Source organism: Bicyclus anynana, chromosome 26 (assembly GCF_947172395.1).
Source record: "Bicyclus anynana chromosome 26, ilBicAnyn1.1, whole genome shotgun sequence".
Taxonomy (NCBI): Eukaryota; Metazoa; Arthropoda; class Insecta; order Lepidoptera; family Nymphalidae; genus Bicyclus; species Bicyclus anynana.
In genome coordinates, this window is record NC_069108.1 from 4,066,068 (window position 1) to 4,090,144 (window position 24,077).

The 24,077-nt window shown below is 39.8% G+C and overlaps 1 protein-coding gene across 2 annotated transcripts in view; it reads right to left on the bottom strand.

Moving 5' to 3' along the window:
- Positions 1–3,267: 3,267 nt before the first annotated feature.
- Positions 3,268–24,077, bottom strand: part of LOC112050934 (kinesin-like protein KIF3A) — a 56,302-nt gene continuing 35,492 nt past the window's right edge. Inside the window, exons 3-14 of one of the 2 annotated variants that reach the window (XM_024089349.2) lie at positions 19,729–19,934; positions 18,123–18,253; positions 16,868–17,067; positions 15,546–15,743; positions 13,752–13,882; positions 11,366–11,418; positions 9,758–9,888; positions 8,783–8,859; positions 7,311–7,491; positions 6,383–6,619; positions 6,057–6,176; positions 3,268–4,884 (exon numbers count right to left, since the gene is read on the bottom strand). In XM_024089349.2, coding sequence (XP_023945117.2) covers positions 4,753–4,884; positions 6,057–6,176; positions 6,383–6,619; positions 7,311–7,491; positions 8,783–8,859; positions 9,758–9,888; positions 11,366–11,418; positions 13,752–13,882; positions 15,546–15,743; positions 16,868–17,067; positions 18,123–18,253; positions 19,729–19,934 — 1,797 coding nt within the window. In that variant the 3' untranslated portion in view covers positions 3,268–4,752. Of the gene's footprint in view, positions 4,885–6,056; positions 6,177–6,382; positions 6,620–7,310; positions 7,492–8,782; positions 8,860–9,757; positions 9,889–11,365; positions 11,419–13,751; positions 13,883–15,545; positions 15,744–16,867; positions 17,068–18,122; positions 18,254–19,576; positions 19,704–19,728; positions 19,935–24,077 lie in introns of those variants that run through there. The other variant, XM_052889443.1, reaches the window with a different exon arrangement.

Consider the following 24,077-nt stretch of genomic DNA (forward strand, 5'->3'; position numbering starts at 1 on the left):
CTCCGAAAGTAATGATCGCAGATACCCTGTTACTTTTACAAAATTGCTTTACTATTAGTATACTCTTAATTTATATACAATTTAAAAAACGGTCATCATCCCTATTTAGATGCCTAGAAACTCTAATCGCATTATTATTTTTTTTATTAAAACAAAATTGTATTTTTATCACGTCACCGCAAATGCCAATCATAAACTGTAACGTCATTCGCTACAAGGCATGCGTTTGTGATTGCAAACGCCAATCACGCTGTTATCTCTATGAATGACGTCACTTGCTAATGTGTTGTGTTTCGGCGGCAAAAATTTCACGTAGATATTTTTTTCATTTATATTAATTTTTTACTGGTAATTATTGACGGGACAAAATAAAATATAGCTTATAATACTTCCATAATACAGTTTAAACACTGTTTACAAAAGAGGTAAGTAGCCTATTCTCTGGGTGTGTTAAGTCTGCCAATCCGCATTGGGCCAGCGTGGTGGACTATTGGCCTAACCCCTCTCATTCTGAGAAGAGACTAGAGCTCAGTGAGCCGATTAGGGGTTGATAATTATGATGATTGTATGTATTTAATCTCAGTACTTACCCCACTCAAATATGCGTTAGCAATATCGCAAACCAAGCGAACGTTTTCCAGATACAAATTGTGGAAGTGCTTGCTCCACCCTGGCAGACCCCTCACCAGCCGAGAGGGGTCGTATAGCGGTGGGGAAGAGACTACCTTCGCCTTCACATTGACAAACTAGAAAAAAATCTACGAGTATAAATAAATATTTAGGTACACTACCTAAAAAAAAGGAAATATAAAATTATATCTACAGACTTTGGCATCGTAGAAATGTTATCGCCGCGTTGCAACGACTTGAGGTACGGACGGCTTCAGTGTGCTCGTGGCGTTCGAGCCGTCCACATCTCTTGTTGTGTAATTCTTTATGGGTTACTTGGGATAGGCGGGGGGAGTGGAAAAGGGGAGTGTTAGATATTTGTCAAAGGCGCCTTTAACCCTACACACAATGTTCACAAGTGCGTGACATCACTCAAGGTCATTCTCTGCCATTCTAGGGTCTTATTTTGGTTACAGTTTGATTTGTTAATTAAGTTGTCCTGACAAATGTTGTGAATGTTGTTTTTGTAATCACCTTGAGTCTGCTAAAAGAATTCATCCGAATCGATGTTCATTTGTAAAGTACCCAGAAAGCTGGCAGTATTGCCACGTTATATGGCGATATTCATTCTCTGCCACGGGAGGCGACGATTAATCGCTTTGCGATTTTTTAAAAAAGAAAACGAGTACCCGGACCCTACAGACCTAGCGTTTCGACCGCAAACGGCTCAAATAAATAAAGATTTAGATAGAAGGTACCTACCTAGTTTTTCTTGTACTTGATGTAGCATCTCTAAGGGTCAAATAGTCACTGTATCGCTTTGATCCTTTTCGATCTATAGTCATTTAGATACTAGTGGAACTACTACGGAACCATAAAAATAAACCACAAACGGTCAATTATTCTCACGTTTCTGTACCACCCACGACTATAATTGATCGTGTGTTGGTCACTGCGAACATGACTTGTATAGGATGCCGCGTGGGTACTGTCGTTTGCTTTTCAGAAACGTGAGAATAATTGACCGTTTGTGGCTAGCATTACCTTATTTTCACGTTTTTTCGTCTTCTTTCGAACTATACTTTTATCTATTTCAGGAGGAGGCGACGGGTTGTTCACAGAGTCCTGCACCTCCTTTAGAGCTCCTGTTCGAGTCATTATGCACTTTATAGATTAATTTAGAAATATTTCATGGATTCCACTTGTAGGTAATTTTGATAATATGCCAAAACACATAAATACGAAATATAATAAATCTATGTGGCTTTTAACTTTTTGCGATACATAACTACGAGTATATACTACTTGGTTCACTCCCACCCCTCAGCCCCTCTCAAAACGCTCGCAGTTTCGTGCCGCGTTGCAAGAACCAGCTCATGACTAAGGGCTCCGTATGCGTTTGAAACTAGTCGGGCATACTCTGACGTTGTATCACGTGAGTTTAGCCGTGTTTCATATCTTTATTTGGGTTTGAATAATTTCAAATTTTCAATAAATACATGTGTTTATGTACATCATATATTTATGCATATGTATATTGAATAAAAATTTTACAATATTAAAACTACGTACATATCTATATTAACTACCTACACCTATTACAAAAATAAAAAAGGAAATATACTAAAATCTTCTAATTAATACACGATAGTTTAAATTCAAAAAAATATATACTAGGATGTGCTCTCAGCTTCGTACGCAATTTGTCAATCAATTATACGTCAATCTATACTTATAATAAATCTGTAGAGAGGTCAATTCTGTACATGAAATATATTTCCAAAATAACTATCAGCGGGTGTTTAGTGGTCGATACTGATGCCAAAAATGCAATCAGTAAAATTTTTGTCTGTCTGTCTGTCTGTATGTTCTTTATAGAAACAAAAACTACTCGACGGATTTTAACGAAACTTGGTACAATTATTCTTTATACTCCTGGGCAGGTTATAGTATACTTTTCATTACGCTATGATCAATAGAAGAGCAGTGAAGAGAAATGTTGAGAAAACGGGAGAAGTTACTCAATTTTTTAAGCTTCCGTCGCGTGTACTGCCTTAATGATTAAAGCTACATAGAAATCATGTATGACGAAAATGTTACGGGTAATTGTAAATAGGGTACGGGTAGTGTAGGGTAGGGGTAGGGTTGGGATAGGGTAGGGTAGAGGTAGGTGAGGATAGGGGTAGTTGAAAGTTTACAACGACTATCACGCAGACGAAGTCGCGGGCCTCCGCTAGTACTAAATGTTTCAGTTAGCTCCGAACGTATAACTCGTGCGCGTTAACTCTACACCTGACTACCAAATACACCCAAACAAACAGTATAAACATCATTCGAGTAAGGGGTGTGGATTTTCATCCTCCTCCTAACAAGTTAGCCCACTTCCATCTTAGACTGCATCATCACTTACCATGAGGTGAGATTGTAGTCAAGTGCTAACTTGTAAAGAATTAAAAAAACGTTGTTTTACACCCCCGCCGGACATATGATTATGATTTAAAAGTGACGGACACCAACTATTATCACGTAAGCCCGCCCACCCATATTGGAAAAGCATGGTAGGTGTAAACTCCATATCTCCTTAACTATGTGGAAAAAACTGGTCCTAAAGTGGACAATACTAAACTAATACAAAATAATATAAATAAAACAAAAACACATAGTATCAAAAGTGTATTAAATGTAGTAAATAAACAAATATCACAATAAACAGACAAATCATAATAAAACAATTTTGTATTCACAAAAACACAATTGTCGTGTAAAGGAGATGGTCCAAAATTGTATGGAGCCCAGTATCAGTCATTATACCCTAGCTGAAAAAAAAATATTATTTTTTAACTATTTTTGATTATACAAATCTATAAATTTACTTTAATTCTTTCGAAATAATATTCATTATCTCCCAAGAAACACTAATACGGGTAATAATGGCGGATAAATGACGTTTTCAATGCAATAATCGATTTGACGTTTGCTGTCAACTGTCATGTCATAGTTGCTATAGGGACGCCATCTTGATAAAACTCAAAAACTTGGGTTTTTTTATTTATTTATTTTTATTTAGTTAGATTTATTCACCTTAATATTTTTTTATAAAATCTTTGTATTTTTTAAATTTTAATGATACGGGGTACAAGAGTGGAACTGAAATGGACCATCTCCTTTAAAAAAATAATGTAAACACAATATAATATAGCTTTTCTAAGCGTCTTTAATACTGAGAATTATAAATAAAATCACTGGAATGTGACTAGCATAGTTTAAATTAATTAATTATAAAACAGGAATCATTCGTGCAAACACACATTGAGTAAATAAGAGCGCGAAGCGACATTTTGTTAAAATCAACAACACAAGTAGGTATAGTAAGCGGCCTGTAAGTTGAACCATGCGCAACACTTTCTGATGTTAGCTCAGGATGCCTCGTGGCAGTTTCAATGTTTCATTCTGTGACTATCGCGTAACCGTAAACGCGAATTTCTAAGGAATAGAAACAGCGCCATCTAGTAGCACTGCACAACTGTTTCAATTCCTTAGAAAATCGTGTTTACGGTTACGCGATAGTCACAGTATGAAAACATTGAAAACTGCCACTAGGCATACATACAGACCAATTACCATTGGACCTGCCTCGCTAGACGTTATTCCTCTGACAAAAGTCGTATGATCAACAATCGCGTAACCGTAAACGCGAATTTCTAAGGAATAGAAAGAGCGCCATCTAGTAGCACTACTGCACAACTGTTTCAATTCCTTAGAAATTGACTGAATGCAAGAAATTGACTGATTGACTTATACGATAGTCACAGTATGAAAATATTGAAAACTTCCACTAGGCACTCTGTACTAGTGTTTATAATTTGTTTATAATTAATTAACTGTTTAGTTCAACTTAAATGCCGGGAAAAACCAAATGACCAAGTATATGTTTGTGACGTTTGAGTAGTGTTTGTTATTCTCACAGCAGACGCCCTTAGAGAGGCGTTCCGTCCTGTATCTTATCGCTTCTGCCCCCCCCCCTCCCCCCCTCCGGACGCCGTAGTGGTCCCAAATGGAGCCATCGGCACTTACTCAACATGAAAAAAAAAAGTGTCTGTAGCGAAGCAAGTCTATGGTGTGGTCTATAGTCTGTGGCGCGCTCTACTGTCGCTGGCGCAGCGCGGTGTGCGGGCGCGGCACGGCCGACGTGTGCGGGCGCGCGAGGCGGCTGGCGGCACGGCCACTCACCGCCGAGTACGACAGGTAGCGGTCCGACAGGTCCGGCGGCTCCACCTGCAACACAATGGGGATGATGACTAGGTTTGAATACATTGATTTTTATGATACATTCCGGTAAATAAGGTCAATGTTAACTAATTTATACATAAAAAGCAAAGATTGACTGGATATTATTTGCAAAATAAATTAGATTATAAAATATCAAAATCTATTAAAAATCTTTTATCGTTGAAAATTCATACAGTTTTAGCTTCTTTACATTAAATGTGACATTTTTAATATACGAGCTATAAACATAAACGCACAAATAACAAAGATATTAGTAATTTTGTTTGAACGCCCATACAAATATAACGATCATTGTGTACCTACGACGTCATTGGTTCGTATCATTTCAATATCACGTGTCTCAATCGGTGAAGGAAAACATCGTGAGGAAACCTGTATACCTTTTATAATCCTACTAATATAAACGGGAATGTTTATTTGGATATATGTTTGGATGTTTGTTACTCTATAACGCCGCTACTACTGAAACGATTTAGCTGAAATTTGGAATGGAACTAGATTTTACTCTGGATTAACACATAGGCTACTTTTTATCCCGAAAAAATCCATGGTTTTCTGATATTTGCGAAAACTGATGATTTTGATGATATGAATGTTTGTTACTCTTTCACGCCTCAACTACTGAACCGAATTGGCTGAAATTTGGTATTAACCATTCTCTGCCCGCGAGTATTTTATCGAAAAGCCCGTCTGCGTTGAAGAAGCCGACAGTCAGGGAATGCAGTTTTAATCTACCGTTGTGAGCCATTTAAAAAATCTTTATATTCCTCTATCGCGCGGAGCATGATACTGTGCTCGCCTATTGCCCTTAGTGGTAGTTATATTTTTTTACATGTCACGTAACGGATACGATGGGCGACCGGTCGTCCATTCAGGAGTCAAATGGTTCAGATATATTATAGCCTGGATTACCACATAGGCTACTTTTTATCCCGTAAAAATCCATGGTTCCCGAGGGATTTGTGAAAAACTAAATCCCACGCGGACGAACTCGCGGGCGTCCGCTAGTGGGTTGATAATGATGATCCTGTATATTTATTCACTGATTAATATTCGTGTTATAACATAAATAAAAATATAACAAAGAAATACTCATATAAAAGATAATTAATAATTAAAGGAAAAAAAATAGAAGAAGAAGCAGCATGTGTACTGACGTGGCTGGTCGGCTTGTGGACGGCGAGGCGCGGCGCCATGTTGTTGCCGGTGTAGGCCACGCACTTGACCTGCCACTCGCCCAGCTGCTCGTTCCAGTGCACGTACTGCTCGATCAGCGCCTGTGCACAACACACGCCTTTTATTTATTTATTTCATTCCCACAATTACCTACTACTTTGATTTTTAGAGTCCTTGGGTTAGGTAGGTAGGTGACTTACCGAGCACTCCTCGGGTAAGTTACACCACCTTGGGTGAGTTGGAGCGACACATATTAGGTGAATTGGAGTAATAAATCTGAACTCTTTGAGCAAGTTAGCGTACAGACCTGGTACTCCTTGGGTATGTACGCGTCCAGCACCAGGTCGGCGAGCTGCAGCTCCCGGCGCAGCGCGCGCACTCCGTCCAGGATGCCCTCCATCTCGCGCTGCTGCTCGCGCTGCTGGTCAGCCAACTCCGCTTTGGCGGAGTTGAGGAGTTGCACGGCGCGTTTGAGCTTGCGCGTCTTCGCTGCGTTCTCTTCTTGCAAGCTCGAGTATCGTTCTTCTAGGTCGAGACGTTCGGCCTACCATAAAAATATAAGTAAGAAATAGTAGTCTGAGGTCGCTCGATCTCATGTTGGCTCGTGCCGACGCTAGGTGGTTTCCGTAAACAGTAGGGAGTTAGAGATTGGTAGCGATCGGTTGGCGGGAACGATTTGCGATATAAGGCGCTCGTCTCGCTCGATATCGTATTGGCTCGTGCTGATGCTAGGTGGCGCGACTTGTTTCCGTAAACAGTAGGGAGTTAGAGATTGGTAGCGATCGGTTGGCGGGAACGATTTGCGATATATGGCGCTCGTCTCGCTCGATCTCGTATTGGCTCGTGCCGATGCTAGGTGGCGCGACTTGTTTCCGTAAAGAGTGAGGAGTTAGAGAGGGGTAGCGATTGGTTGGCGGGAACGACTTGTGATATAAGGCGCTCGTCGTTCGGTTCGCTTCAGTATGCTCGTGGCGTTTGAGTCGCCACATCTCTTGTTGTGTAATTCTTTATGAGTTACTTGGGATAGGCGGGGAGAGTGACTTTAGAGGAAAAGGGGAGTGTTAGTTAACTGTCAAAGGCGCCTTTAACCCTACATACAACGATCACAAGTGCGTGACTCCACTCTGCTGACTCTTCCATTCTAGGGTTTCTAGGGTCTTATTTTGGTTACAGTTTTTATTTGCTAGTTAAGTTGTCCTGTTACTTTTTACAGCAGTACTCCAAGTAAGCAGTACCTCCTTCTTCTGCAGGTCCTGCTGCAGCCTGAGCTCGTTGAGCTTCCTCAGCTCCAGCTCCTTGGCCGCCTGCTCCAGCAGCCGGCGCTGGCTGTCCGCCTTGTCCAGCAGGTTCTCCCCGCCCACCAGCACCTTGGACTCCAGCCGCTGCAGCTTGTCCTTGAGCTCCTCTTGCTGCTTCCTGGAAAACACAGCATTGCTTGAATATTCAATGCTTTATAAAAACACAGTATTGCTTGAATATTCAATGATTTATAAACTATCCATACTTTTATTACTACTTGCTAACACGGCGATTTCGTACCGCATTTGAATTTTCCCGATAGCATCTCCAATGTGGATGATGACTAGGTTTGAATATATTGATATTTATGATACATTCGGATAAATAAGGTTAACTAATTTATACATAAAAAGCAAAGATTGTCGGGATATTTGCAAAATAAATAAGATTATAAAATTTCAAAATCTATTAAAAATATTTTATCGTAATGAGATGAAAATTCATACAGTTTTAGCTTCCTTACATTAAATGTGACATTTTTTAATACGTGAACTATAAACATAAACGCACAAATAACAAAGATATTAGTAATTTTGTTTGAACGCCCATACAAATCTAACAATCATTAATTGCCTACGACGTCATAAGTTCGTACCATTTTGTATAGGGCGTTTTTCAGGGATCCGCGGCAGCGCCGCAAATCTGACCCTTTAAATCCCTGTAGCTCCGAAAGTAACGATCGCAGATACCCTGTTCCTTTTACAAAATTGCTTTACTATTAGCATACTCTTAATTAATATACCTACAATTTAAAAAACTGTCATCATCCCTATTGTGTTTTTCAAACAGAGATGTTAGGGAGCTCCGTAACCGTAACCGAAACTATCGGATATCCGGTATAATAAAACCGTAACCGAATCCGAAATAAAAGTTTCGGATAATATCGGTTAAAGGCGGAGCGTAATCGAAACACTTTATTGCAAGTTCTTTTGATCGGCCGAGAAGGTTTTATATTTTTGTTTATTGATTTGAAGAGGACGATTTTTCTCGATATGTATATTCACTTTACTTATTATAACAATTGTATATGGATATAAAATAAAAGGACTATCAAAGTGATGATGCGGTGTGGAATGGAGAAACGGTAAAGATGTAATGGATGGGCGAAACAATATATCCACGCATGCGCGGTCGAGGGAATTCTAAATATGAAATGAATCTGGAATGTGAATGTAGATGGCCTAACCTAACCTAACCTAACCTAAAGTGGGCGAACGAAAGAGTTCGTTGGCCACAAGCAGCCTGCACACAACTGGGCCTTGTGTGTCGGCTGCTCCCGACACTCGTCAACACTTTGAAGTTATGGGAAATACTGCCGAGCAACCTGTATATAGGTTTTATTTTATTTCCGAATTTGGGAACTGTTCTGTATTGTCTTTATCTCAGTCTATTTGTTTTAGATACTCACTTGGTGCGCTGCAGTTCAGCCTTCTTCTCTTCCAGAACTTTGCGAGCTAGGTGAGCTTTTTCGCGGTTCAGCTTTTCCTGGATTACACGGAAAAATAATAATTAAATGGAACTGCGGTAGTGACATATCTTAATATACATATAAATGTGAATGGTCACTCATCATCACTTGATTTACAAAAATGAAATTCGGCAGGAAGGTAGTTTACAGTTAGTAGACATCCGCTTAGAATGGATTTTGCAAGAGAGCCGGATTAAGGACCGAGGATATCAAGCGGGTTGCAGGGAGCCGCTGGATGCTGGAGGCTCGAGACCGTTGCGTTTGGAGGTCCATGCAAGAGGCCTATGTCCAGCAGTGGACGTCTATCGGCTGATAATGGTGATGATGAATGGTGGACGAAGTCGCGGGCGTCCGTTAGTCAATAGTATAAATTCTTTGAGAGAATGCGGTGTGCATATTACGCACACTCAACTCCTCACAGCGCCTGATCTAAACCGAACCCTCTGTAGTAAACCAAGGCATAAGCACTTGGTTGATAAAGGAGATGGCCCATTTCAGGTCCACTCTTGTACCCTGTATCATTAAAATTTAAAAAATACAAGGGTTTAATTAAAATTTATTAAAGTGAATAAATGTAACTAAATAAAAAGAAATAAATAAAATTAAACCTAAGTATAAGAGATATAACTCAAAAAGTTATATCAAGGTGGCGCCCATAAAGCAACTATGACATGACAATTGACAGCAAACGTCAAATAGACTACTGCATTGAAAACGTCATCAATCCGCCTTTATTACCCTTAATAGTGTTACATTTCTTGGGAGAGAAAAAATATTATTTCGAAAGAATTAAAATAAATTCGTAGATTTAGATATATATTCTTTTATTTCCGCCAGGGAATTTTTATATTTACAATGACTGATCCTGGGCTCCATACAATTTTGGACCATCTCCTTTAGTATGATGATGTATACCTTTTCCTCTCGTCTGATCTTGCGGCGTATCTTCTTCTCGTCAGCGTCCAGTACGTCCAGCTCGGGGTCGGTCAGCGTGTCGTCCGTCAGCTCTTCTTCTGATATCTCTTCTTCTTCCTCTTCTTCTAACTCTGTTTAAAATTTGGTTTTTTTAGATGGAGTTTTCTATATTCAAATGGTTACTTTCAGTTTAGTTTAGATATTAATTTCAAGGAGACTGTTTTTTCTAGAAAAATATGTAATCCATTCTTTTAATAAATCTGTAGAGAGGTCAATTCTGTACATGAAATATATATATATTTTCAAAAAAAAACATACATACAGCCGAACGTAGAACCCCCTCCTTTTTGGAAGTCGGTTAATAACTATCAGGGGGTGATTAGTAATCGATACTGATGCCAAAATTGCAATCAGTAAAATTTTCGTCTGTCTGTCTGTATGTTCGTTATAGAAACAAAATCTACTCGATGGATTTTAACCAAACTCGGTACAATTATTCTTCATACTTCTGGGCAGGTCTTAGTATACTTTACATCACGCTACGATCAATAGGAGCAGAGCAGTGAAGGGAAATGTTGGGAAAACGGGAGAAGTTACTCCATTTGTACAGCGATACTACTGTAAGGGCTGAATTAAAGAGGTCTAGCGGACGAAGTCGCGTGCGTCCGCTAGTAATGAATATAAATAAATGTGAAAGTCCTGTCTGTTACTTTTTGTCGACTAAACCGGTTTTGATGAATTTTTATTTAGAGATATATTAAACATTGTAACAGAACATAGGAACTATAAAAGTATTTCATACCGGAAAAATAAATAGTTCGTGTGATATATTCGAACAATAGAACGGAGTCGTGGGGTCCATTCATCATTAGCAACCCATTTTCGGCTCACTGTTGAGCACAAGTCTCCTCAGACTGAGAGGGATTAGGCCAATAGTCCACCACGCTGGCCCAATGCGGATTGGCAGCCTTCACACACGCAAAGAATTAAGAAAATTCTCTGGTATGCAGGTTTCCTCACGATGTATTTCCTTCACCGTTTGAGACACGTGATTAAAATTTCTTATATAGTTTATAGTTGCCGACGCTTCATTGCCGTTCCCATAAGAATATGGGGATGAAATATAGCCTAAACTGCTCACAAATAATGTTTCTTATGGTTTAGAGATTACCCCTACAATACTACAAACTTTACCTCCTTATAATATTAGTATCTATATTATAAAGCTGAAGAGTTTGTTTGTTTGTTTGATTGAACGCGCTAATCTCAAGAACTACTGGTCCGATTTAAAAAATTCTTTCAGTGTTAGATAGCCCATTTATCGAGGAAGGCTATAGGCTATATTTTATCCCCGCATTCCTAAGGGAACGAAAACCACGCGGGTGAAACCGCGCGCGGTCAGCTAGTAGATTATAACGAGGAAGAATTTGTTTGTTGAAGTAGTTTGAAAAACAACTGAACCGATTTGAAAAATTCTTTCACCAATAGAGTCTTACATTATCCCTGATGTACATAGGCTATATTTTATCCCCGTATTCCCACGAGAACGGGAACTACACGGGTAAACCCGCGTGGTGTCTGCTATGTAAATTATAAATCAATACGCACCGTTCGTAGTCTCTTCCAGTTGCTTCTTGAGTTGGTCGATCTCTTGTTGGAACCTGTTTGTATGGAAATGGTGAAAATTAATGACATAAATATACTCAGAGGCACAATTAACCGCCCACTTTAATAGCGTCATATTGAAGAGGGCGGATAATTATGCCTCTGAGTATATTTAAATCAAGATATAGGTAAATAAGTTAGACAGGTCGAAGGAGCACTACTTTGTAACAGCCTATACAGTAGGCCTAATGCTGGTTATAGCCCTTCAGTTTTAAGTCCGGTTTTTTATTCTGATGATTTTGATTGAAGTGTCGATTACATAAAACTTTTTGGTTGGTACCGGGTAGGAAAAATATCTCCCCAAACTTCTATCGGTTATTCAAAATTCTTGCGCAGACAAAGAAATAACCTCCCCTGTACTCCGAGGTCAGTACGCAACCGTTTGGAATTTCTTTCTTCCGAGCTGAGCCGTGATAGCCCAGTGGATATGACCTCTGCCTCCGATTCCGGAGGGTGTGGGTTCGAATCCGGTCCGGGGCATGCACCTCTAACTTTTCAGTTATGTGCATTTTAAGAAATTAAATATCACGTGTCTCAATCGGTGAAGGAAAACATCGTGAGGAAACCTGCATACCAGAGAATTATCTTAATTCTCTGCGTGTGTGAAGTCTGCCAATCCGCATTGGGCCAGCGTGGTGGACTATTGGCCTAACCCCTCTCATTCTGAGAGGAGACTGGAGCTCAGCAGTGAGCCGAATATGGGTTGATGCCGACCTTCCTGAAACTATCTCTGGCTCTCTCCCTTTTTTTCTTTCTTCTTTTAGTCGTTGCTCGGAACCAGAGATATAAGAGGTAACTAGATTTATCAAAAGCCAATTCTTTGTATTGAAACCAACGTACCCGGGGGCGTGGCCTAAACAAACACATGTATAGTGTGATAATACTTATCACACTGATAAACTCTTCACGTAATTGGCTGTTTAATATTTAGTGAAAAAAGAAATGTGTTACCCTTACTTTAGAATTGAATATTATTCATTTCTTTTCTCACAATAAAATACAATGTCAGTAAACGAAACAAAACTGCTAGTACATGCGCGGATACGCTTGCGATATTCCGCACACCCGGGTGCACGCGGGCCACAACCCCTTTCTACTCCTATTGCTAAATATGTGTTAGCTTTTAGCGCTGTCTGTTCTGTGATCGGAGCATATAATACTTTGAAGAAGCGATGTGGTAATCACTGCAAACCTTATCACCAACATGCTGTTACCACTCACTCTATAGAATGTCGGTGATAAGGTTTGCCGCGATTACACCATCGCTTCTTCCTTCGGCCGCAGTTCTTAAATCTGTGCAACCTGATCTTTCGAATATCTCGAGGTATCTTCTTCGTAGAAGTAGCGAGTCTCGTTCTGCGTTACTTGTTCACATTTTTAATGTACATGCTCATGCTAATTTACAGCTTTCTAACAGTAATAGTTTCTGCGCTAAGCCGCGGACGGACAAACTGACTTGGCGAAACTATAAGGGTTCGGAGGGTGACGCAACCAAAGCATAACCTATCGTGAAGATGGTAGTCGGTAGTGTCCTTGGAAAGGCATTTACTTTCCTAATGTAAGTTATTTTCAAACACCTCCGCAGAGGTTATACACGCTGGTGGGAAGCCCCCGCGGTGGCGTGTGTGGGTTAAACATGGCGGAAAGTGGGAAAGGGTGTCCACAGAGCAGTGTAGTACTTCTGTGTGCTAGTGATCCTCGGTTGTGGAAAGATTCCTTGTTAAATTTATAGGGTTTAAAACCGAAAAAAAAAATCGAAACCCGCATTTTTTTTGAATTAATTAAATAAAATGAATTTTTTTCATTAGCTTAATTAAGAATTTTTGTCATGGCAACGTGCTTGTAACTCACACCCTGCCAGATTGTCAGTGATCTTCGAGTAGTAGAGTTTGTTTATGACGTTTTTAAAGCAACTTAAGGATTTTTTTGTTAAATGCTTCTCTGTCTACGATTTAATGTGTCTTTTAACTTGTGTCTTATTGAAATTTGACAATATTACATGACATTCACAGCTTACACCGGATATTAATTCAATTTTAGGTGTTTTTATTAGCTGTTTTGAACACTTTTACTGTATTGTCTATGTTTAATTTGTGGACAAGGGAGCGAAACAAAAAAAATATTTATATAATTAATGCGGGTTCCAAAAATTCTGAAAATTATTTTCTCAACAGCAATTTATACCTTCTATCCCTTTAGTACTTTAAAAATATATTGCGGCTATTATTAACCATTATTAAATATCATTAATGATAGTTTGATTTCTTTGATGCCAGGAGTTTTTGGAGATATTAGGAAGATTTTTTGGGGGTCAGCAAGAAGGACTGACCTCGTGAGCAACGCGTCTCCCGGCTCGTTGTTGACGTGCGTCTTGTTCTCGATGTTCTTGGCGCGGTTGGCGTAGCGCAGAGTGCTGATGGTCTCCACGTAGTTGGAGTCCGCCGGACCCACTGTCGCTATCTGACAATCACAAACAATACATGGATTTATTGTTATAGTTATAATTGAGGGACATATGATCCAGTTAGGTAGGTCCAATTTCGAGAAGGAGGTGAACCGGCGAATCCAACTCGGCTGGGCAGCGTTCAGGAAACTTCGTGATATCTTTTTGTCTGAAATTACTTAGTGCTTGAATAATAATTTAAACAGTTTCCGAGTTCTGAGACTTAGTCGCTAATTATAGGTCTCATAAGAAGGCTCAGAGTCACACAGCGGACGATGGAACGAGCTATGTTAGGAGTATCTCTGCGAGATCCGCAGAAAAACCAAAGTCACCGACATAGCTTAACGTGACGCGAAACCGATGGACGTTGGGGTCCCAAATTGCTGAAATGGCGACCCCACACTAGAAATCGCAGTGTTGGTCGGCCCCCACCAGGTGGATTGACGACATCAAGGGAGTCGCAGTTGTTCAGTTCGACAAATATAAAAACGGTGAATGCTCGATGTTCTGTTACTAGTGAATGCTCAAGTCTATCAGAACCTTTACACGCACGTTCAATCAAACGCTCACCGTCGCAGCTCATGTTGCTCTTCTTGCTAGCCAAATTTAGTAAGAGCCTGATACTATAGCCCTGTATACCTATTCTAACATAGACCATGCTGCAGTTCTAGAAAAGCCTACATATTGAAGAAGATAATAAAGATTTTGCTGGTAAGTAGATATGCGTCTCGCACTCACTTCTACCGCATATAAATGTCCTCGATGCGCTTTGTATGAAATAGAGAATTTAACTTTGTGAATGCTGACCGCATTGGAAACTCATGAGACGTAGTTGTTAACTTTGGGTATCATAAGAGGGCGCTATTCCTCAAGGATCTATACTTGGACCTTTTCTTTTTCTGATTTATATTAATGACCTTCCTTATGTTGACAAGGATAATCATGAGATAGTTTTGTTTGCAGATGATAAACTACCAAATGAAGCCACTGGAATGTCTCTCAAAAAATTTAAAGTGTTTATTAAATGCAAGCTTTTAGGAAAGTCTTATTACAGTGTAGTATTTTCAAAAGTGCTTGTAAACTAAGCCTGATTGAAATAAATGAAATTAGAATTTTATGAATTTTGAACCCCTCTCATTCTGAGGAGACTCGTGCTCAACAGTGACCCCAAGATTGTTAATGATAATGCTGATAGACATATACTGCTGGTATGCCTCTGGGACTCAAAAGCAATCAAAACAATGCAAACATGCTTGCATATGTATTTTTTATTTTGTTTACCTCTGCCTTCGCACACCAGGTGAAGCAATATTTGAAGTGTTGAACAACTTTATTCCACTCATGAAATTACTTGTAAGAAGTTTGTGGCAATGACTGGGACACTGTAAAGTTTACTAAGGGGGTCCGTGAAAACTGTGCTTGATTTCCTAGGGGTCCGTGGCTGAAAAAGGTTGGGAAACGCTGATATAAATGATACGGGGCCCCCGAACTACAGAGAGAAGAATACCCCTTGAGAATGAAGCAATAATTAGTAAAATGTAAAACACAATATTTCAACGCTCCCGCACTCGAATCCACACAAAAGAAATATTACATCTAGTACGTACGTACGTGTACGTGTACGTTTTACACACATTTTGGTACCAATTTTACTTTGTGGTGAAAGAAATGCTCCCTCACCATGACAGTCTTGGAGTTCCCGCCGAGCGAGTCCTGCAGCAGGCGCGTGAGCTTGGAGTTCCTGTACGGGATGTGCGTGGACTTGCCGTCCACCAGCGCGGAGATGACGTTGCCCAGCACCGACAGCGACTGGTTGATCTTGGTCGCCTCCTTCAGCCGCGTGCCCGTCGCCTGCGTCTTGCTCTGCCGCTCGGAGCCCTGGACAAGGTACTTCTAGTTAGCAGCAAGTAAGCTAACTTAAGCATAACAAATAAATAAATAAAAAAAATAAAAAAGCCTTTTATTTCCTAAATAAATCTTACAATGAGTTGAGATGAGTTTGAAATAAAAAAAATTTAAAGTAACAAAATGGAAAATTACTTACAATGTACCATTTTTGGTTTATAATCTACTAGCTAACGCCGAGCGGTTTCACCCACGTGGTTCCCGTTCCCGTAGATAAAATATGGCCTATAGCCTTCCTCGATAAATGGGCTATCTAACACTGAAAGAATTTTTCAAATCGGACCAGTGGTTCCAGAGATTAGCGCGTTCAATCAAATAAGTGTTATCTTCTACGCACTCTCCCCCTTCTGGGGCTGCAAGTGTAATGTCACTGACCAACAGATTCCCCCCGTCCCCCGCAGACCCCGTGGATGTACAAAAGGATATAGGATTAAGTGTTACAAGTAGCATATACAAGTAATTAGAATTTTTAGCGACTGTTAAAGTAAATGCAATGGGGATGATGACTAGGTTTGAATAAATTGATTTTTATGATAAATTCGGGTAAATAAGGTCAATGTTAACTAATTTATACAAAAAAAGCAAAGAATATTTGGATATTCGCAAAATAAATAAGATTATAAAATTTCAAAATCTATCAAATTTTTTTATCGTAATTAGATAAAAATTCATACAGTTTTAGCTTCCTTACATTAAATGTGACATTTTTCAATAAATGAACTATAAACATAAACGCAACATAACAACTATATAACAATAAAAGATATTAGTAATTTTGTTTGAGCGCCCATACAAACCTAACGATCAGCGAGCCAACGACGTCACTAAATCTTGCCATTTTGTATGGAGCGTTTTTCAGGGATCCGCGGCAGCGCCGCAAATCTGACCCTTTGAATCCCTGTAGCTCCGAAAGTATTGATCGCAGATACCCTGTTACTTTTACAAATTGCTTTGCTATTAGTATACTCTTAATTTATATACAATTTAAAAAACTGTCATCATCCCTATTATACTGCTTTTCTCCGCAAGCAAGATGTATAAACTATCCCTATTTTTATTATACTTTTCTGAATCTGCCAAAGGATATTAAATCTTACCGCCAAGTCAACAAGGTGCAGTTTCCCCATCTTCACATGCATCTTGCCGTCGGCGCCGCGTTTGCTGTTCTCCACGGTGATGGAGAAGATGGCGTGCGAGCGCGAGCTCTCGATGTTCATGGCGGTGGCGCCGATGTGCCTGTTCTTGTTGCCCACCGCCATTATCTTCTCCAGCTCGTCTGCGTTGTGGACAACGTAGCCTGCAGAGAGAATAGTTGATTTTTTTAATGTTTTCAAAAACTTAACGGCTATGTTATCGAATGTTATAAGTTAATTAGGTTATAATGGGTGATATTTTTTTTTAAATGCAAATAGGCCCGCGTTTGACCATGATCTCAAGTGTAGATACAGTCTATGATGGGACACGCTTGCCTAGAAGGTGCCTATTCACTCTTGTTTTTATATTTAGTACAGTAGTTTGTTGTGATATTTAGTACAGCTCTACCTTCAGAAAAGAAAAGAAAGAAAAATGCGTTAATTTCGAAATTATGCCACACATCACAATATCTCCAGTACAGGAAGTCATTCAGGACAATACCCTGCGACGTGTGGTATAACCCAGAAAATGGCCCCAGCTCAGCATAACGCTACGTGACCATTTGAATCAGTAATATGTTACGCTGATTTTCAGCTGGAATCACAGATTGGTTAACGTCAGGTGCGATTGTGCTTCTTCTTCTTTGTCGTTACACTCTGGTCGTGGTCGTCATTTGGGTGTGGTGACAAGCCTCACAGTCCGTCGCCATTCCTCCCGTAGTGTGGCTCTCCTAGCACATTCGTGGAGCGATCCATGGAGAGCGATTGTTTCTTGGTCAGTCCGATGTAGATGTAGATCATTGGTGCGATTGTAGTCAAGGGCTAACTTGAGGAATGGCAGAAACGAGAGGAAGAGATTGACATATTTTGCCGACCCCACATAAGTGGGAAAGGTAAAGGATGATAGTGATAAGTTTAGGTTAAAGTCAAATTACTATTAGTCACTATAGGCTATAACGTAATGTTAGGAAGTAATCAATCACAGTTTAAAGATTTTACGGATCTGGTTGAAATTCGGTACAGAGCTAGATTATAGTCACATGGCAACACATGGGGTACTTTTTATGCCGATATTTCCAAAAAAATTAATCTCAGTCTTGAAGAATTAAATCAAGCAATCAATTGCAGGGCAATTGGGGATAAAAAAAATCCTTCATTATAAATTTAAAATATACCAGGAACCTTCAACAAGACATGTCAAATCAAAGAGATGGATTACCAGTGAGATCCTTAACGAAGACGCCGATGTCGGGCCGCTCCTTCACCTCCAGGCTCTGGTGCGGGTTGTTCCCCAGCAGGTCGCGCACCTCCTCGTTGTAGATCTCCAGATACGTGACACACACCAGGAACCTGGAACAGGTTATGTCAACATGTACAGAACAGCGTACAGGACATTGTTACCTTGACATTTACATTTAGAAACCAGCCAGGAGTTATAATGGTAAAGTAACATCGTATGTGCTACCTTCTGATCACTTTGAAGGCAGTGCCAACTTTGATGCACTAACTCAAGCCGTTTAAATCATGAAGTTTTACGATTCCCAGACAGCTGTTTCCCGCGGTTCTTTCAGAAACGGCTTTAATTAATACGCTATCATGTATCCACTGCTGGACATAGGCCTGTTTTAAGCAGCGCCAGCCTAGTCTATTTTTGGCTTTTTGCATCTAATCGATGCCAGCCACCTTCCAGAGGAGGAGAGTGACATGACCAGCTCACTGCCACTTGAATATAGTATGTCAGTTACTCGCGTTCTTTGGCGAATGACCTCGTTTCGAATTGTATCCCTCAAAGTGATCCCAAGCATAGCTCTCTCCATTGCACGCTGAGCGACTTGGAGTTTGTGGACTAGCCTCGCTGTCAGTGTCCACGTTTCGGCACCGTAAATGACAGGTAAGACGCACTGATCAAAGACTTTCGTTTATTAAGAGGCAATACAACATAATGCATTTTGTAGGTTTGGGTGTACTCTTCTATAATAAGATCCCCAAGACTGTGATGGACCTGCCAATGCATAGCTTTAAGCAATGTGTTAAAAAACATTTACTTAGTCGAGGGTACTACAACATTGATGAGTTCCTTAATGATAAAGATGCTTGGAGGCCGTTGGATCACCTTCCACCTTCACACAGGAAGTAAAACTATAAGAAATGTAAACAGTTATTGTTATCAATTGTAAATTATAATACTGTATGACTTTTTCAAAAGAGCAACTGTTGAGTTTCTTGTCGGTATCTTCTCAGCAGGACCTGCCTTCCGAACCGGTGGTAGAATCTTTACAAATAGTCAACTGACGTGTCAAAAGTGCTTGTAAACTGAGCCTACTTGAAATAAATGATTTTTGATTTGATTTGATTTGCAGTCTACATGAATAATGTCTGAGGATGCTCCAACTTCAGGGAGAAACATACATTGAAGGTCTTTTAACACAATAAGTTATTTCCCCTTCTTCCACTAAGTTACCAAGCGCTAAGCGTTATCACTATCTCATTAAGTGATAACCTGTTCTGACCACCTACAACAAGCTAGGTGTTAAGTGAGGTGAGCTTTTCGACAAAGACTTAGACATAGAATAAACTTTCTGAGTTTATTAGCTCTCAGAGCGGCGTCAAAGATGTCAATCCAGCGCATTCTTGGGGAGCCTCGGTAATACCAGAGACCCTCGGAGCACTTACTTCTCGTCATCCTTGGTGTCAGCGATGTGGCTGAAGATGTGCGCGAAGGAGTTGGGGATGATGCCGCGCAGCTTGGGCGCGGAGTTCCCGCCCGCCATGGTGTACGTCTTGCCCTACGCAAAAATGGTGCCAGAGACCCTCGGAGCACTTACTTCTCGTCATCCTTGGCGTCAGCGATGTGGCTGAAGATGTGCGCGAAGGAGTTGGGGATGATGCCGCGCAGCTCGGGCGCGGAGTTCCCGCCCGCCATGGTGTACGTCTTGCCCGTGCCCGTCTGCCCATACGCGAAGATGGTGCCATTGTATCCTCGCAACACTTGCTCCACGATGGGACTCGCCGTCTGCACGTAGATGTCCATCTGGAAAAGAAGACTCAGATTGTAACAAGGCATTCAACGGCGTTGTTATAACTTGAAGAAGGAATTTAAGGGAGCTAGAATTTTTCAGATAGCATTGGTACAGTGCAGAAAAACACTGTATGTTCTAGCATAGTAACTGTAAACCCTACAATATGGGCAATTTATTATTTCAGATAAATGTGATTTTAACAATAAACTGCTGAATCGATTTTCGTGAAAATTAAATGGAACCAATCTGGAAGTGTAAAATACTCTTTCAGACTCTTTCAGATTTTCAAAATTGGTTAATAAATTACGAAGTTACGAGGTAACAAACATAAAAAAACATACGCGTCAATTTGTAGAGGACCTCCTTTTTTTGAAGTCGGTTAAAAATGAACCTGCCAATAAAAGCCTCAATAGCTCAACGGTGAGAGCGGTCGGACTCATCACCGTGGGGTGGTGGTTCGATTGGTCTATTGTCGTACCCACTCCTAGCACAGCCTTTCCCGACTAGTTGGAGGGGAACGGGAATATTGGTCATATTATGGCAAATATTCTTAAAAAAAATCGTTAGAAGGAAGGAAGGAAAAATACAAACTCATTCGATGCGAAATAAAATTCTGAGAAACCCAGAAATAGGGCCTCAGCTTTTTGACTATAACTCAAAAACTATCAACGATACTGTAAAGGTTAAAAAAAACTCCCTTAAAGAAGACAATTTAAAAAAAAATTGTAACACTCTGAAGTCTGGCTAAGCAATTATTGATATAAATATTGCGCTGAAAATGGCGTTTGCTCCGGCCACTGAAACATTGATGGGATGGCGACGCTAGGAAGAGTACAACTTGGATGTTATTATTTATGAGTACTAAACATTACAAAAATATGAAATAAGTAGCGACGCCCGCGACTTCGTCCACGTGGAATTTCAGTTTCTGTTTTTCACAAATCCTGCGGAAACCATTGATTTTTCCGGGATGAAAAGTAGCCCATGTGGTAATCCAGGGTATTCCTGGATTACCACATGGGCTATCTTCGTTTCAAATTTCAGCCAAATCCGTTCAGTAGTTGTGGCGTTAAAGAGTAACAAACATGCATACAAACTTTCGTTTTTATAATATTAGTAGGATTATAAGACTTAAAAAAAAGGATTGTAAAATTACAATATTTTTTCGATGCTTTGTTTTTATAAAAAATGAATTGTAACTCCTGTAAGGAGGAGTAGGGTAGGAATAGCAGTAGAGTAGGGTAGGATAGAGGTAGATTTGAGTTAAAGTAGGGTAGGGTAGGGGTTGCAGTTGTGTATGTAATGTTATCGTGGCACAGTCATCAGTTTTAGTCGGTTGAAGTCCGACATAACCTTGTGTTCCCGTGGCGAGAGGGTATCCATGAGGATTTCCCCACAAAAAAAAAAGGGTAGGGTAGGTGTAGGGTGGGACTAGGGTAGGGTAGGGAGGAAGTGCATATAAGTCTTGAGAAGAAGTGATATACTATTAGGCAGTTTGTTGTACAGTATTATTGTACGATTAACTCTTAACGTTTGGAATACCCTTCCCAAGTCTGTGTTTCCTGAATATTATAATGTGGGTATCTTTTTTTTTATTTTTTTTTATTATTTACAAGTTAGCCCTTGACTACAATCTCACCTGATGGTAAGTGATGATGCAGTCTAAGATGGAAGCGGGCTAACTTGTTAGGGGGAGGATGAAAATCCACACCCCTTTCGGTTTCTACACGGCATCGTACCGGAACGCTGAATCGCTTGGCGGTACGTCTTTGCCGGTAGGGTGGTAACTAGCCACGGCCGAAGCCTCCCACCAGCCAAAAACAAGAGTGAATAGGCACCTTCTAGGCAAGCGTGTCCCATCTTAGACTGTATCTACACTTACATCAGGTTAGATCATGGTCAAACGCGAGCCTATTTGCATTTAAAAAAAAAAGTACAAGCTTCAATCTGATAGTGTTTTTCAGATAGCATGGGTACGGTGACTGTTTGTTTCACTCTTGAAAGTTTGCCGCGATTCATGATAATAGTACGTATTATGAACGTCATAACTGTCACTGTACTAGTGACGAAGGATGGAATTTAGATGCTTACCTTCATCTAAATTCCATCCTTCGTCGTCCCAAAGAAAAGGAAATTCATACAGCGTGATACAAACTCCGGTTTCTCATATATCTAGATACAGTACAACGTAACCCGGCGGTAATCGGCTAAAAACAGAAAAAATAAAACTCTTTTCACAAAAAAAAATGATCAGACTCCAAAGATGCATTACTCTAAAGGTCGCCATTGACGTTCAATTATTCTCAAGTTTCTGAACAGCAAACGGCATTACCCACGCGGCATACTATACAAGTCATGTACGCAGTGACCAGCACACGATCAATTATAGCCGTGGGTGCTACAGAAACGTGAGAATAATTAACCGTTTGTGGCTAGCATAAAAAGCGAAAAATAACATCGTACCTATGTCCTTTTTATTGATCGGTTTGAAGGTGGTGCCAAAAAATAAAAATAATCTTTAAGAGCCTGTTTGGCATAGCGGTTTTATTCAAACCGATCAATAGATTAAACGTAGGTAGGTAGGTAGGTACGGTGATATTTATTGCTTTTTAAAGAAATGCTTCTTTGAAATAGGTTCAATTTGTTTTGTGAAATAGTAAACTTTTTGACGGCCTCAGTGGCGCAGTGGTATGCGCGGTGGATTTACAAGACGGAGGTCCTGGGTTCGATCCCCGGCTGGGCAGATTGAGATTTTCTTAATTTGTCCAGGTCTGGCTGGTGGGAAGCTTCGGCCGTGGCTAGTTACCACCCTACCGACAAAGACGTACCGCTAAGCGATTTAGTGTTCCGGTACGATGTCGTGTAGAAACCGATAGGGATGTGGATTTTCATCCTCCTCCTAACAAGTTAGCCCGCTTCCATCTTAGATTACATCGTCACTTACCATCAGGTGAGATTGTAATCAAGGGCTAACTTGTGAAGAATAAAAAAAAAAAGAAAGGTTCAATTTTTTTTTGTGAAATACACTCATGGGCTAAAAATACCCATTATAAACAAGGTATTTTTAGGGCACGAACCTTAAGTCGAGAGCCACGTAACAGACAAAAATTAAAAAACAAAATTTCTTTATCCCCTAGAGGCTGCAATGCTTGTTTAGCCCCGCTGTCGAGTGGTAATATGACAGTGTTTTTGAGCAAGAGTACTGAAAAACACCTTTCCTACCTACACGTAAATATTCATCAGTTAGATATCTGTCTCAACATTAGATATCACTTCAGTTTGGGCAAATATCTCTCTATAGCTTCAGGAGGTAATAATATAACAAGAGCCTGTAGCAGCCAGACATACCACGATAAATGATGGTTGACAGTTTGTCACCTTACGATACCTATTATACAGGGTGATTCGGTCTTTAGTGCGGATATTTTTTTTCGTGGTTCTGTATCATTAATAGAATATAAATCTACAAACAGTTCGATACATTTTATGATTTTTTTTTTTTAATTTATGTCTCTAAAATAACAAAATAATGTACATATTATTACTAAACAAGATATATTCAGCTTAAAAGTGATCTGGTGACGTTCTTTAGGTATCAAACGAAAATAAAATAAACGCACAATAGGGTGACCCTAAAATTATGTTCAAAAGTAAATAACTTTAGCTAACGATAATTTTGTTATTTTTGAGTTAAAAAAAAAAAGAAAAAATACGTGATCATTAAATTTTGTTTATGTACAAAATATAAAAATATCCGCACTAAAAAAATTTTCTTCCTGTATAAATAAAAATAAAAATAAAAAGCCTTTTATTTCGCACATAAGTAAATTATACATAGTGAACTTATAGTAGAACTAGGTTAATAAAATTTTAATTTTGTTACAAAACTAAAAAAAATACAATTTTTTTCAAGTAAGTTATTTAAATGTATTTAGTTTTAAAAAAAATTTGTGCGATCACCTCTATTTGAGGGTGAAGGCCTCCTCCAGAGATGACCAGTAGTCTATATCTGTGGCTATTTTTCTCCATTGTTTTCCAGCCGTCCCTTCAAGGTGAACATTGAAGGGACCTATTATACCTCGACGCTTTATTACTCTATGTATGGCTAGTTACCCTACCGGCAAAGACGTACCGCGAAGCGAATTAGCGTTCCG